Source organism: Agelaius tricolor, unplaced genomic scaffold, assembly GCF_023055355.1.
Source record: "Agelaius tricolor isolate 1412-34295 unplaced genomic scaffold, bAgeTri1.0.p SCAF_14, whole genome shotgun sequence".
NCBI lineage: Eukaryota > Metazoa > Chordata > Aves > Passeriformes > Icteridae > Agelaius > Agelaius tricolor.
This window is the reverse complement of record NW_027269274.1, coordinates 15,350,316-15,365,967: the sequence shown is the minus strand read 5'-3', so window position 1 is coordinate 15,365,967 and position 15,652 is coordinate 15,350,316. Positions and strand designations below refer to the sequence as shown.

Genomic DNA, 15,652 nt, shown 5'->3' with positions numbered 1-15,652 from the left:
CTTCTTGATTTTGGAGCTGTGAACTTCAGCGTTTTTATGGTCATATAAAACTAAAATTCTGTTTAAATGAGTTGAGAAATCTTAATCTATTCTAACAACATTTTGCAATGAAATTGTTTTTCTTAGAATGGCTTGCAGCCAAAGCTTTGATCGGCTCCACCCTAAGTTGCAAACAACTGTGGTCTGTGTCTTAACCTTTTATTTCCTAAAAAAAAATTCAAAATAAAACTCCTTATTTATTTCTCCAGGTAATTTCTTCAGTAAGTTAAAAATTATTCCTTAAAAGTGATGGTGATATTCAAGCTCTGAATCTTTTGAGCTGTGAAAGGCCAAAATAGCCAGCTATGTTTGGTTAAAAACAGACAAAGTTGGGGTCTGGAGAGATAAGAGTGTCTTTTAAAATAGATAATGTCATCAGCAAACAACAGCTAACCGAATATACATTTTTGAGCTTTGGGAAGTGATAACTCCTAGAGTCACAATGAAAAGTCAAAGATGAGCTTAACCATCAGTCTGAAGGCAAAATGAACCTATTAAACTCAAGACTTGTAGGTTTTTAGTCTATTTAATGTATCTCAGACTTTTGGACAAATATTTGCTCCTTTCTATTGGAAGACTGGGAATTGTCCCAGAGCTTACTTAGCTTGTTAGCCTGTCCAGGGGGCTGATAAGGACACGTGGTGCTAATTAATTCATTTTTTTAATGTGTAATGTTTCCTACTCGAACGACTGCTGCTGGAAAGATCAGTTACTGCCTGCCCTAGGAAAGGCACGGGGTGTAGGAAATGCCAGTGTCCTGTAACCTTTGCTGAGCTCTCCTTGGGCTTGTGATACACAGAGATTTCTCTGTTTTCAAATATAAACAAGGTATCAGGTTTCCTCGTCCTGAGAGAGGGAAAGCTCTGTTGTTCATTCATAGACAGCTCTGGGGCAGATGGTGGAACCAAGCCTGAAAATGAAAATGAAAGCTCTGCTCTTGTGTGCTGTCACTGCAACCCCATTTTGCTGCTGAACCTGATCCTGGTGTGTTGAGGTTAAAAATGCTGCTTGCATGGGCTGGGACCCTCACTGGCCACCCCACTGTGTTCCTGCAGGAAAAATGAACTAAACAGGGGACCTGAAATCCACCCTGGGCTGGCTTGGTGTCTCTTTAGCAAGGGGGGTACATGTTGGAGAAAATAGGAGTAGGAGAGAAGCAGGGAAGGGGGGCCAAGCCAGAACTGAAGGGGAGACAGGGCTGGGGTACAGGCCTGACAATAATAATTGAGAATTTGACTAATCTGTAGTGTGGCTTGTTACAGGTGCTTGCTTCCCTAACAGCCTGAGTGAGCTTTAAACTGTGGTTTGAGTGGTTTTAGCACATTTATGCTTTAAATTCATCCCATAATGAGGTTTTCTTGGTCTAAAGAAGCTGTTACACCTTACAAGCTGGGCTTTTAAAGTGACCAAGTTGAAAGGACTTTATTTCAGTTATGTCTCAAGTTGTTTTCTTTAGAACTACCCTGAATCCCTCTCTTTGCTTTTGGTGTTTTAGAACAGCTAAATGTATACTATCTGACTTTTAAAAAGAGCACAGTCATATTTCAAAGGATTTGTTAGACTTTCTTTTCAAATCTCTCACAAGTGTGTACTGCTCTTTCCTGGGTGGTTTTTAATTTAAAACACCAACAGTCCAGTGTGCCTGGAGTTCTGAGTCTCTCATATTTGTTGATATAAATACAGAGCTCTTCTGCCTTCGTTTCCCTCTCACAAATTGTAAGCAAATTTGTGCTAAACCAAAATCCCCTGGATTTCACTGTTTTCCAGACCAAGTCCAGCTTATAGGTGCTGTTCACAGGCAACAAAGGCCAAGTAATGTTGTTCATTTCTTGAAATGTGTTCACTGCACACCTGTGTGCTCAGTCATTTGGAATCAAAGTGGGTTTTGCTGTGGTTTGTAGTAGCCTAAAGCCACAGAAGTGTTTGGCTTCTCTTCCAGATGCTGGTTCCAGTGTGGAAGAAATGGAATTCAACTGGGATGAGTATCTAGAAGACACAGGAGCAACTGCAGCCCCCCATGGATCTTTTAAACATGTGAGTAAGGGAGGGTGTCTGTGCTTGGCATCTCCTGCATTGTTTCTTTGATACATGAAGTGTTTAGGGTTTCTTTGAATGAGTTACTGCTCTCAAATTTGGAAGACTAACTAGAATCAATTTTTTTATAGAGAAATGTTGAATTTAACCTTTTTTTTACTGTTTGTTGTCCTTCCCTGTACGTAGCACAGGGTAAGCCCACCCAGAAATGCTGAAATCTAAGGAGTTAAGGTCTTTTCTGCCCCAGAAGATAAGCTTGATTTTTCTCAAGAAGCTCAAAATATCCAGTCTCTTTCTTCTTTTGGTGATTGCTCCTGGACAGCTGTTATGGAGGAGTAGCTTTAGAAATCTGGTGGCAGAATAGTTCTTGAGCAGCAGAATTCAAATGTGCTCTTAGAGAAGGCTTTAATGGCAGACCTCAAGGAGGCAAGGAGAAAATAACAGCTCTGCCAAACACCTGACTGTAGTAGTTAGAAAACTGATTAGGATAATTGTTGATCACAGGCTTAATGAATAGGATGAGGTCTTGATAAGCCCTTGTCTTTGCCCTTGGACATCTTTAATGTCTGCTGGTAAAGTCCTGGAGAGCACTGTCCCATTGGGGGAGACCTGAATGTGAAATCTGCCTTCTTGTACAGGGCTCTCAGTGAAGATGAGCTGTACAGAGCTGGTGTCCAAACCTGTTGGTTCTTTTCCAACAATTAAAGCACCTTCCAGACTGCCAGACTGGTGACTGTGTGTGGCACATTGCTTGGAGGACACCCTGTGGTGCCCAGGCTTTTGGGTCCAGCACTCTGACTTTCAGTATGAGGAAACTTAAATCAGCAGGAAAACAGCCTGAGGTCTGTTTGTGAAGGATCACAAAGCATTCTGAGTTCAAGAGTAACCTGGAGAAATGAAGATTACTAAATAATCTGTTAAAATATGTCAGTTGTGTTAGTAGTAAAGATGCACAGAAAATACAGACTTCACAGAGGCTGTGAGAACACTGGGATGTAGTTGTAAGTATTTTGTTCAAAGCAAAAATTCAGGTATCTCATTTCTGAAGGGAAAGGGACTGTGCTTGTTTTATTTTTCCTGGGTGTACTGAGGCTGTAGCTAGAGCCAGCTTAGTTTAGTGGTGTCCATACAGCTCACACTGAGGGCACAGCATGGAGCCAGAGCAATGGCATTTTGCAGTAATACAGGGAATGGTCTGTCTCCTCTGGAGTGGTTTACTTCACTGGATCTCTGTTAAAGAGGCCTGCTATCATAACTTGGACACTATGTAACTAATTGTAATGCCAGCATTACAGCAGTGCCCAACTGAATTAATATTGTAGCTGGATTTCATTAATTAGCAGCAGACACACTTTGAAAGACTCACTGCACCTACACCAGCTCAGCTGTGTCAAGTCTGAGGTCTGGTGGCTGTGGCCATGGTTGATAAAAATACAGTTAGGTTTTAAAAAACCTCCACATTTTATATTGTTGTTATTATTATTATTATTATTAGTGAGGAACACAGTGCAGATGTGCTGGTGAGGTGACATTGTGATAGAGAGTGGTGAGGAGGTGTGGGCAAAGCCTGGGGGATCAGGGGTAATCAGTGAGCATGGAAATAGATCCCTGCATGTTCAGAATGGAAACTATTGGGCATTTTCTACCAGAGCTCCTTAGAATTTGTCCAGAGACCAGTGCTGATGTTCTCTGTAATAAGCTTGGCATAAAATTCTTTATTGCTGACACGGGATTGACAGGCAGAGGGAGGAGCATATTTATATCATAGTCCTGCTGTTAATAGAAGTGCAGGAGTGCAAGGTCACATGCTGGGGGTTTCTGTGGTCCATGAGAAGGAAATGTGCTGGAAAAGGTGGAGTAGAGAGCCCCACTGCCTCCCAGTGGAGAGTGACAGCCTGTCTTTGACAGCCCTGAGACAGGGTTAGTGGGATTCCAGGGTACCTCAGGTGAGTGGCTGTCAGTGGCAGGCAGGCACTGATGGGCCTGTGCTGCTGATTGTATTCCTCCAGCTCAAACCCGTGGTCCCAGTCTCTTGACTTTAGGAATGACATATTTTTATAATGCACCGTCAGGAAAGCTAACAAGCTTTACTCTCAGAAAAACAGAGTGAAAAATTCTGAGCTGAGGAATAGTATTGGCACAAGAGCAAATGAACATGTATGATAAATTAATTAATATAAATGCATTTTTTAATGGAACTGTATGGTTTTAGTTTGATTCTTTTTAAATGCTGAAGTAGTGAGCTCCCATTGTGAGTTGTGGGTGAGAAATACCTAACTCATGTTGTAGGAGAATGCATGGTCAGGTTAAGGAAGTGTAATCCATGCTTACACAGCCTGTTAGCAAAGCACTGGACTTGCTTATGAGTTGACTTTTTAAATTTGTATGCTTATATTAATTCTGAGAGTTTTGCCTTGCTATGAATAAGATGCATTGGAGAATTTAAGCTACTTCTCAAATTAAGTGTGTTCTAATGTTTAATTTGTTAGCATTTTAAAAATTAAACAATATCAAGATCAAAGTGACTGTTTGGCATAAAATTTAGCAGGAAAAAGAACTGTAATGGAGCTGTAATGAATGCCAGGGTTGTTATCCCCCCAGGTCTAAGTACCCTTGCTCTAGAACCAAATGCTCTTTGTAAATTTCTTTCTGCCTTTTACAACACGTGTGTGACCATGAAAAACGAGTTGGTCTTCAGCATCATCTGAACACATTTATTTGCTGTGTGTTCTTGCATGCTCTCAATCCTTTTTGTCAGTTCCTTATCATCATCTCCCCCAAACTGAGCTGCATCCCTGGCTCTGGCTTGTGCCGAGGCACGGCCTGGGGACAGCTCCTGATGGGAAGGGATGGCAGGGCTTGGAGTCACGGCTCCTGGCCCGCTCAGCCCCTGTCGGGCCCGCTGCTCCAGAGGAGATGCTCTGGAGGGTGCCCATCCTGCCCTGGCCGGCCCGGGAAGCTCCTTGGAGGAGTTGGTGGCGCTCCCGGGCCGGCGGCGCTGCCGGGAGAGGGCGCGGGCACCGCTCCGTGTGCGCGGCTCCCGGCGAGGGCTGCGGGCAGCGCTGCTGCTGCTGCTGCTCGTGGTTCTGCTGGAGCCTGCTCTGCCTGCCGGGACCCTGTGCTCAAAGAGCCGGTAAAGGGAGCAGCACAGATTGCCCAATTCTTCAAATGCTGCCTTGAGCTCGAGGCTTTTCTCTCAGGAATCGGAACATGAAGTTTTTTTGTCAGCAAGACAACTGTCTTTTTGAAGAGACACCCTCTATAATACCACTTCAAAATGCCTGCAGGTATTGGGTCCTGCTGATTAGGTTTTTAAGAAGAGATTTCTCTAAGTGAAGGGTATTAACCCAAAGGATATGAACAGTTAACACAGGCATATGCTTTTCTTTCTGGTGTAGTTCTCTTAGTTTTATTTTTAGCAAACCAGTATGTGCTGGCTGATGAGACTATAATAGCTATGGCAGTTACTGAACTGTCAGCACAGAACTGGGAATAAATACCCCAGAAAATAGCTGCTCCATCTGCATCATGCTGAAAGCCTTTCTTTTAGTAGGTTCAAAGAGGAAATGGAACTTGGGACCTCTTAAAAAAGAAAGAAAACATGAGTTACAGCCAACTGAGAATGGGGAATTGACATGTCAGAGTTTGTTAGGACTGAGGTCCTGGAATTAAGTGTAGATCAGAACATTCTATAGAGAGAGCAGAACAGGGTCCATCTGCTCTTTTGGGATTTGGGAAAAATTAGGGATATGGGAAACTTAAGGTGTTGCCTTCTCTTTTAAGTCTTCCATTCCAGTGTCTCAGTCCTGTGCAGATTGGTCACCTGCACACAGCACACCCACATACAAACAGAGCACTCCCACTGTCTGGTGCTTTATTGTTGTCAAAGCATGAAGAATACAGACTGATTATGTTCTGTGCAATTTATATGACAGTGCTGCAAGTGGGAAAGTCTTTCAGTGATGGGGGAAGGTATTGTCCAGGGCAGAAAATGAATGGCACAGTGTTGCTTTAAGCTTGAAGAGATACTCTGAAATGCAAATAAGATTTCGTTAATGATGATTCTGTGTGCATCCTAGTTTGGGTCCCATAATGTGATAAAGCTGTTTCTCTGAAGAGGCTGGGTGGCATTTGGCTTGAGTCTTTTTGTTCATGAACTTGTCTAAATTGTTCCCTCTGTTATTCAGCAAAGCTTCTGAGAGGTGCTCAGATGTGATGATCTTCTTCCTCTTCAGGTGGATACAAGTTTGCAGAATGGTTTTGCCCCTGGCATGAAGCTGGAAGTGGCTGTCAAGTCTGACCAGAACACCTACTGGGTTGCCACCATCATCACCACGTGCGGGCAGCTGCTGCTGCTGCGCTACGACGGCTACGGCGAGGACCGCAAGGCCGACTTCTGGTGTGACATCCTGACTGCTGACCTGCACCCCATCGGCTGGTGTCAGCAGAACAAGAAGATTCTCAAAGTGCCTGAAGGTACCAGCTCTGTGTGCAGGCACAGGGAGCACACCAAGAGGTGCTGTTGTCCTGTGTCAGCCGGGCAGGCAGCCTTTGTGGGCGCTGTGGTGCGCAGGTGCTGTTGCTGTGGGGACAAGCTGAGGTTATCTGCTGTGCTTTCCTGAAATCCCATGACAGAGGCTTGTGGTTATCTTAATCATCACCACCAAAATCTACTGCTTTGACATTTCCTTTAAGGTTTTTTTTTGTTGGTTTTGTTTCTTTCTTTTAAGTTGTTACTGGCGTGTGGCAGATTCTCTTGAATTAGGCAATGCAAGGCTGTAGTAACATCTTGTGTCTGAATAATCTTTATCTGGCAGGAAAAATCAGTCTTTCTCTTTCATTCTTTGCTTAGGTATCAAGGACAAGATACCTGACCAGGAGGAGTTCCTTCAGCGGGTGCTGAAGGGGGCGTGCAGTGCCCCTGCCAACCTGCTGGAGGGGGTAAGCGCTGCAAGGGGCTGCATCCTGGGTTTTGTCTTGGCTTTGCCCTTCATCGTTAAGGGGATCTTATTTGAATTGTCAGTTCAATTCCCTTTTTAAGTTTAGGGAGCATTGTAATATGCTGTTGACCCTAGAGTTCCACTCTCTAGTGTTTCCTATTTACAGTATTTAATTTTTATAGTGTTGTCCTGAAACATATCTGTTGCTGCAGGTTTGGGTTGTTCATTAATCCTGGCAAAAGAAAGACCTTTTTCAACTCCCTAGGGTTTCAGTCTTCTTCTTGTTCTGTTCCTCCTCCATACAGCTCTAAGAAAATAATGCTTTATTTATCTGGCTTTCATGTTGTCTCCTTTCTCAATTAACTCATTTCACTTTGAATTGTTTTGTTTGGGAATCTTTTACTAATGGTCATATTATTGTTTCACTTAATTACATCTTTGCAAGTGAAGAACCAATTTTTTTATCCCCTGCTCTGCACTTAAAACAATATCTGCACCTTATATCAGTGTCTGGTTGTAAAACACAGAACATAATGGTTTTTGGAAAATGCCTTTGACACCTTCATTACAGCTAACAGTTCTGTCTGTATGTTTCTGTCTAGTCATCTTTGTGTGCTGGATGACTCAGTTTTAGAAAGAGGTTATTCATGTTTCCTTCAAACCTGGAATATATAAATGATAATGTCTCTGCAAATGATAATGAGGACTTCGGTGAAATGTGTGACTGTGTCTACAGGCAGTGCAGAAGCTCTGACACAAACACCAGCGATTCTGAACATTGTCACTTCTGGCTTGTGTTAGGAAGGGACATGGATTTCTGTGCTTCTGTGCTTATACTTTATTTATGCAAACAGAATGTGTGTAAGGAGGTGGAAATATGGCATTTGTTTTGTTCTCTTGTACAGAATAATTTGTATTCTTTCTGTAGCTTCACAGAGGGAAAAATCCATTGGATCTCATCGCACCTGGCTCCCGGCTGGAGCTGCAGAACACCCGGGACTCCCTGGAAGCCTGGATCGTCACCGTGGTGGAAAACGTTGGTGGGAGGCTCAAGCTGCGCTATGAGGGCCTGGAGGATTTGGATAAATTTGACCAGTGGCTCTTCTATTTGGACCCTTTCCTTCACCAAGTGGGTTGGGCAGCTCAGCATGGATACAGCCTGCAACCACCTTCAGGTACTTGAAAACACAGATCTTGTATGTGGTGATCGGAGGGTAGTGGCTGCTGCTTTAGTCTCTGAGTTGTCCTTCTGGGTGCGCGTGGTGGTCACATAATCTGTGTGATCTGACAAGTCCTGTACCTAAGAAAATGTAGGGGAAGACACAAGTAGTCCTAAAAGACTTTTCACCCATTTGTTCTGAATGCTTTTGCCTGTCAAAACTTTCCTCCTGTGTGTGCAAAGGAAAGAAGTGAGGAAGGGATTGCCATCATGATTTTGGTTATTTTTGGTATGTTTGTTTTCCTGGAGGGGGTGGAAAAAGTTTTGTGGCTTTGGAGCACTGCTCAGCAGGAGCTTTTGCAGCTCAAGCCTACTGGACTGATTTAGATACCATTTAAAAATATGAAAATCTTTCTTAAAAGAAGGAACAAGTGCATGGAAGCAGAGGCAGAGGTGGACACATCTTTCAGGCATGTCCATATCAGGGCAGATCATCAGAGAAGAGGGGCAAAAAGTGGCAGAAACACAAAGGGATGGCTTATGAGCTTGCTAGCGATGTAACATGTTTGCTGATGAGGGGAAACCTTGGGATAAAGAATTTGGCCATTTAGAGGGGCACAAATCAAACTTTATTGCTATGTGTTCTGAGAGAAAAGAAGAAGAAAAATGACTTCTCACTCTTTACCTCTCTTTTTCCTCAAGCCATTAGGTCCTTGAGGAGTGAAGCAGATTGGCAAGAGATCCTGAAGAAGGTGAAAGAGGAGGAGGAAGAGTCATCTGTTCCTACAGATCTTTTTAAGGTAGTTTAATGCTGTGGATGATACCATGGAAATGCTATATTCCTGAGCAATGATTCAGGGAAGTCAGACACCCAGAATTCTTTCCTTGTTTTGTTTTGTTGGTTTTTAAAATTTATTCCCTCCCTCTCTCTGGTTTAAAAATGTAATTATAAGGGAAAATAATCATACTGGTATCAATTCTTGCTAAGTTAGACAACGCACCCATGACAGTTATGTGAGTCATTAGTTGTCTTGGTTCACATGTTTTAGTTCTTCAGGTTCTTAGTCCATTTTTCTCAGCTTTGTTTGGACCCATAAGTAGAAGTAGAGGTGCTGTTGCTCTTGAATTTGTTGGGTGATGTACAGAGATAGAGATAATTCTGGAGCCAGAGCCCTGTTCTGCGGGTTTCTGTTAGAGTGGAAATAGAGGCCTGTATAGTTCTCATTTAGTGTAGTTCATGAGGAGTGCTAAAGGTTACAGGGAAAAACCTCCAAACATTTCTATTGACTTATGTGTATTATCAAATCTTGCTTCTGTGTGGAGAATGGCAGAGGAAGAAGTCACAGAGACTCAAATCCCTAAAACTCATCAAAAACTGTCAGTCTCAGGGGGCATTGTTGGCCTTGTCATTCAGAGAAGTTGCTGGTACTGAGACACGTTGATTTCTTGGAGTGAACTGATAAAAACTCCTTAAAAACTCATCTTCTTCAGTTAATATATGTGAGGTATGTCTCTTTTTTGGTGGAAGAGGGCAGGTAATCAGAGCAACACATCATTTTCCAGGATAAACCTGTGATCGGAGTGCACTCATTCTCCGAAGGCATGAAGCTGGAAGCTGTGGACCCAATGGCGCCCTTTGTTATCTCTCCTGCTACAGTTCTCAAGGTACCAGAGTTCTTAAACCAGCCCTGCTGAGATTCACTTCTACTGCTACTTCTGTTCTCAAATGCTCAGGGAATTCTCATTAACTGGTTATCTTGAAATCTTGTGCTAGTTTCCAAATGAAGTGTTTTGTATGTCTCCCTCAGGGGACAGGCTGCCTGATCAAACAGCTGCTGATGGTGAAGCCACTGGATTTCAATGGAGGGGAAAAGTTCCATACAGATATAAGCTCAAAATATCAAATGATGAAAATTGTCAAACCCAGATTTTTAAAATTGGGTATATACCCTCACAATCTGAGTATCCACCTGGAGATAGTTTTTTGGGGTTTTGATTTTGTGAAGGTTATGTCATTACTGTGACATAACCTTACACTACACATGACATTTAGGTGGCCTGATTTCCAAACAAGGTTGGATTTCAAAGCTGAATTGAAAACTCTCCAACATGATCAGGCGTTCATTTTCTTGCTATTTGCTTGTCCTGCTTCTATTTGCTTCAGGAGTGTAGTGGTTTTTTTGGTGACAATCCATCCTGAGATGCAGTTCAGCCTTGTTGAAATAAGCAGTTTGTTATAGAATAGTTGGAAGACCACAGATGCTAATTTCTGTGCATTTTTCATGAGAAAATTCCCTAAAGCACTAGGTCACCTTATCTTTTCAGTGCTCAGACATAAAGTTTTATTATTTATGTTTGTTAAGTTTCTGGATAACACAGATGAATCTGCTGGTTTATGAATCCCAAAGATTCTTTTAATTTTATTTTTTCCTAACCCTCCCAGTATTTAAAGGTAAAGGGTTTCCATCAGGCAATGCTGCTGTTTAATAAAGTTCTCCGAATCTGCATCTCACAAGAGCCCATGGTTCTCTTTTGGCTGACTGCAGGTGTACAATGACAAATATTTCATGATAGAAATTGATGACCTGCGAGCGGAGCGCGCCGGCAGCCAGCGCTACGTTTGTCACCTCAACAGCGCCGGCATCTTCCCGGTGCAGTGGAGCCTGAAGAACGGGCTGCACCTCAGCCCCCCCCCAGGTATGTCTGTGCAGCCTCCTCCTGCTCCCTCTGCTCTGCACAGCACCTGGCAAAGCAATGGACAGAGCAGCACAGCAAAGATCCAGAATTGTATTTGTGTTGCCCCCAGACGAAGGCAGGAATGATGAATCTGACTCCATGTTCGCAGAAGGCTCATTTATTATTTTATGATGCTATATTATATTAAAGAATACTAAACTATACTATACTAAAGAATACAGAAAGGATACTTACAGAATGCTAAAAATTTAATAATGAAAACTCGTGACTTTCTCCAGAGTCCCGACACAGCTTGGCACTGATTGGCCAATGAGACAAAACAACTCACCAGAAACCAATGAAACAATCTCCAACCACATTCCAAAGGAGCAAAACACAGGAGAAGCAAAGCAGATAATTATTGTTTTCCTTTTTCTCTGAGGCTTCTCAGCTTCCCAGGAGAAAAATCCTGGGTGAAGGGATTTTTCAGAAAACGTGAATGTGACAATCCAGCTCTGAAAATCAGGAGGTTTTCCTGGGGAACTGTTTCCCAGCCATGAGTGTGGATTTGGGAGGATGAGAGAGGCTGAGGATGTCATGCATAACAACCTGACCACTGGAATGGATGGAGTGACTGTTCCAGGCCTGAAAGATATGTTGATTTCAGACTCAATTAACATGCTCTCAGAAGCCTTTAGTCATTTGCATTGAATTTTTGCTTCTGGTCAAAATGGAACATTGTTATCCAACATTTTATAATATTTTTAGGCTATCTTATCACTCAGAAGTTAATGAACTATTTTTTTGACCAATGGCCTATCAGGCACTGTTGCAGATTGTTGAAACATTGCTTTAGGACATAAGGGAATAGCGTAGTGTTCCTGCACTCCTGAAATATTTATTCATTTTCTCAAACTAGAAATGTCAATGGTACTGTAAAACCTGGTCCTCTGCTCTCTTACTTGTGCCCTCACAATTCAGGGTGTTTTGTTTTAGCTGCTCCTTACATTAGGGGGCAGAGACTGTAGGATGTTTGTCTCCTGCCTTTGCTTGGATAAGGTGTGAAAAGTGGCTCTGCCTGACCAGCATTTCCTAGAATTTTGCATGTATAAAGTGAAATCTCACTTTATAGGCGTGTGACTGGAGCTGACAAATATTTTAAGTTTCTGTTCTTATCTCCCTGGACATGGTGGTCATTCTGAATTGTGTGAGGTCTCAAGAGCCCTACTGGCACTGGTAAAACTGAGATAAATGGATAATTAAGTCTTTCTGTGGTTCAGCCCCTTCTGAGGAGAAGAGTCACAGAATAAATTAGGTTGGACTGGTGAGGTCACTCCTCAAACCTTGGCTTCAGTTTTGGGCCTCTCACTACAAGACAGACATTGAGGGACTGGAGCATGTCCAGGGAAGGGAATGGAGCTGGGAAAGGGGCTGGAGCCCAAGGCCTGTGAGGAGCAGCTGAGGGAGCAGGGAGTACCTGGAGAAAAGGAGGTTCTGGGGGAAACTTTGGCTCTGTAAATTTCAGATTGTCTTGTTAATACTATATTCATCCACTGGGTTTAAAATTTTGTTTGATTTCTTAAACTGTTGTCACAGGTGTCCCTTTAAGGGGAGTGGAATAAGTGCAGCACTTGTCCTTGCTAATTTACAGCCAGCCTCAAACTGACATGGCAGCACACTTTTGGGCCCCATTCCCTTCAGTTATTTGCTTTTTGTTAGATCACAGGGAAGCCAAGTATTTCCCCCAAGAAGAATATAATTTTTCTTGGAAGGATTCTCTGTCTCCTGATGGACTCCTTGTTAAGACACTTCCCTTCAGAGGTGTGCAGATCTACAGCTGTTATCAGCCTTGATGAGGCTCTTGGCACATCTTACTTCTCTCTTTAATGACTTAGCATTTAACATGTCTTTGAGAGAGCAGTGTATTGATATTGTGCACGTTTTGAATGATCTGTTTTTAAAAATTAGTTTCAGAGCTGACACAACAGCAGTTGCAGAAATTTTTCCTGAATTTCATCTGTACTCTGTGAAACTGTTTAAGATGGGTGAAACTGTAAAGGGTGAAACTGCTTTCCCATGTTTCAGCTGCTGCCCTTGTCTGCTTGGCAGACTCATGATTCAGGTTGGATTGGTCTGACCTCACGTGGCTCCCTGAAGCCCTAAGTCAGCTCACAAACCTGAGTAACCCAAACAGATCTCAGGCTCTGTATGTCAGGTGGGTTTGAAATGAATCTCAGCTGTTAAGCTCTAACCCTTGGCTCTTTGCTGTCCTAGGTTACCCTGGGCAGGATTTCGACTGGGCTGACTACCTCAAACAGTGCGGGGCCGAGGCAGCTCCCCAGAGCTGCTTCCCTTTGGTAAGGTTCTCCTGCTGCAAATCTCCTCTGCTGCCTCAGTGACACCCCTGACTCCAGGGACAGGAACCTCTTTTGTTTCTTACTTTAATTGCTTTTCCAAGTAGAATGGAATATTTGAGCTGGAAGGGACCTGCAGTGATCAATTACCCTATCCAATCCCTGACCCTCTTCTGGGTTAAGCAAAAATTAAAAATGTGTTGTTAAAGGTGTTGTCCAAAGACTGACAGGGATGGAGCTTTGAGCCCCTCTCTGGGAAGCCTGTTCCAGTGTTTGACCACCCTCTCAGTGAAGAGGTGCTGCCCAGTGTCCAGTCTGCACCTGCCCTTGGAAGCTTTCCCACACATCCTGTCCCTGGAGATCAGCACCCCCCTCTCCACATCCCTTCCTCTGGGAGCTGCAGGGAGCAGTGAGGTCACTCCTCATCCTCCTATTCTCCAAACTGGACAATGACTTAGCAGAGTCCTGAGCTGTTCCTCACAGGGCATTCCTTCCAGCTTTTCACCAGCTTTGTTGCCCTCCTCTGGACACGTTTGAGCACCTTAACACCTTACCTGTGATAACTCAGGAGGCAGAAGAGATAAGACAGTATAAATGAGAGTGAACTGAAATAGTTGCATGCCAGCTTCCTAGATAGGGAGGCAGTGGACCAAATGTTTCAGTTATGATAAAGCAGACTGAAAATAAATGTTTGTTTTGTGAAATTGAGATGTGTAAGAGTCCGTGGAAGAGACATAGAACAGCATCAGTCATTGTCACTCCTGTAACTGTGGAAACAGAGCCTTTTAATAGACCTTATTTTCATTTACTAAGGGTACTCTTTCAGTCTTCCATCCTTTCAGCTTGAAAAATTAATTCTATTGTATTAATCAATACAAAGTCATCTTAGATTAGTACCAAATAATCATTTTACATTAACCAGTGCCTGAAGGACATGCAAGATTTTGGGCTTTTGTTGGTTCAGTGACAGTATTGCTGTCCCCCAAAGCACAATACCTTGTCAAGCAGGAAAGGGTACTATTTACACCTGCCTTCCAGTTTCATTTACCATACTTGGGCTATTGCAGTGCTTAGGGGGAGAAATTAGAATGAATAATTACCAGTTTTTGAAGAGAGTGTTGCTGGCTATGAATTCTTGTTGCCCTTGTTCTGTCTTGTAAACTATAGCATCTTAGAACAGGTCACTGAATTTATTATCCCTTTCTGAGAAGAGTTGATCACTGTAGGCTAGTTCCAGAATTCATAATGTATTGATCCTGTAATTACTTTGCAGAGTGGCTCTGGGAAGAAGAGTCCTCTGTCTGGCTGGTACTTCTTATCTTTAATTCAAGAGCTCCAGAGCTGGATAAATACCTATTCTTATGTTTTAGGGATTTTTTATATATATATATAAATGCAAACTGTATTGGTGAATAAAGTAAGACCCTATTTATCCAAAAAATGTAAAAGAAAGCTTCCTATTCTGCCTGCCAGAGCTCAGATGAGGCAGGAATGTTATTTGCATACGTAAAGTGGATTTCCAAGTTAACATGATAGAATAGAGAACCTGGTCAGACTATTTGTCAGACTTATCACTCAGGTGGCAAGCAGCAGAGAATTTCTGATTGCTGAGAATGCACTCAATCCTTTCAGTGAGCCTGAGCATCCTTATTTTTTGAGGACAAATTTGCTAGGTCTTTCTGTAGAGCTTTTTTAAACTTAAATTCATTGTAGTTCCTGATATATCTTACTTGTTTACAGTGTGCTAATTATCTGAAATCTCCTCTGAGAATCTTTCTGTGTTATTCAGGCTCTGAGGGCTTTGTGTTGCTCCTGTTCATGGATATTCATATCCTTTCCTGGATATACAGCTGGTGCCTCACTGATGTATTCTGGCTTTTTCCTAGTTAACTTCTGACCATGGATTTAAAGAGAACATGAAACTCGAGGCTGTGAACCCAGTTGATCCTGAAGAAGTTTGCATTGCTACAGTCACCAAGTTAAAAGATTCATACCTCTGGCTTCAGCTGGAGGGTAAGCTGGTTTGGGGGGAGAGAGGAGTGCTTGCTCATCACTACACTTGCTTCTAGTGCCATCCCCAAACCTGATGAGTATTTGGAGCAAACTCACCGTGTGCAGAATATGGGCAGCAAGGCACTGTTTCCTCAATGAAATCATAGTCAAAACCCACTTGCATTGTCTGTTTCCAGTTTGCCTTGGCTGGCACTGCTTATTTAAGCCAGAAATGGCATTTGTGCATTGCAGTGTCAGTGCTGGGCTCATGCACCGTGCAAAGTGCTGAGCGGGGCCTTGTGGAAAGCAGGGGCCTTGGGACAGTTTCACAGATGAGTGACTTGCATTCTGAGCAAGCCTTGGCCAGACCTAGGAAGGAAAGTTTCTTCATTAAGATAGAGTAAGCCTGTGTCAGCTGTTCTCCATTATAATCCCATTTCTTGATTGGAAGTACATCA

The 15,652-nt window shown here is 42.9% G+C and overlaps 1 protein-coding gene across 1 annotated transcript in view; it reads left to right on the top strand.

The window, feature by feature from the left end:
- SFMBT1 (Scm like with four mbt domains 1) overlaps positions 1 to 15,652 on the top strand; it is a 73,332-nt gene that overhangs the window by 41,914 nt on the left and 15,766 nt on the right. Inside the window, exons 3-11 of the mRNA XM_071439900.1 lie at positions 1,979 to 2,073; positions 6,309 to 6,549; positions 6,926 to 7,014; positions 7,942 to 8,188; positions 8,875 to 8,972; positions 9,736 to 9,837; positions 10,719 to 10,869; positions 13,123 to 13,205; positions 15,089 to 15,215. Of these exons, the coding sequence (XP_071296001.1) occupies positions 1,979 to 2,073; positions 6,309 to 6,549; positions 6,926 to 7,014; positions 7,942 to 8,188; positions 8,875 to 8,972; positions 9,736 to 9,837; positions 10,719 to 10,869; positions 13,123 to 13,205; positions 15,089 to 15,215 (1,233 nt within the window). The remainder of the gene's footprint in view (positions 1 to 1,978; positions 2,074 to 6,308; positions 6,550 to 6,925; positions 7,015 to 7,941; positions 8,189 to 8,874; positions 8,973 to 9,735; positions 9,838 to 10,718; positions 10,870 to 13,122; positions 13,206 to 15,088; positions 15,216 to 15,652) is intronic.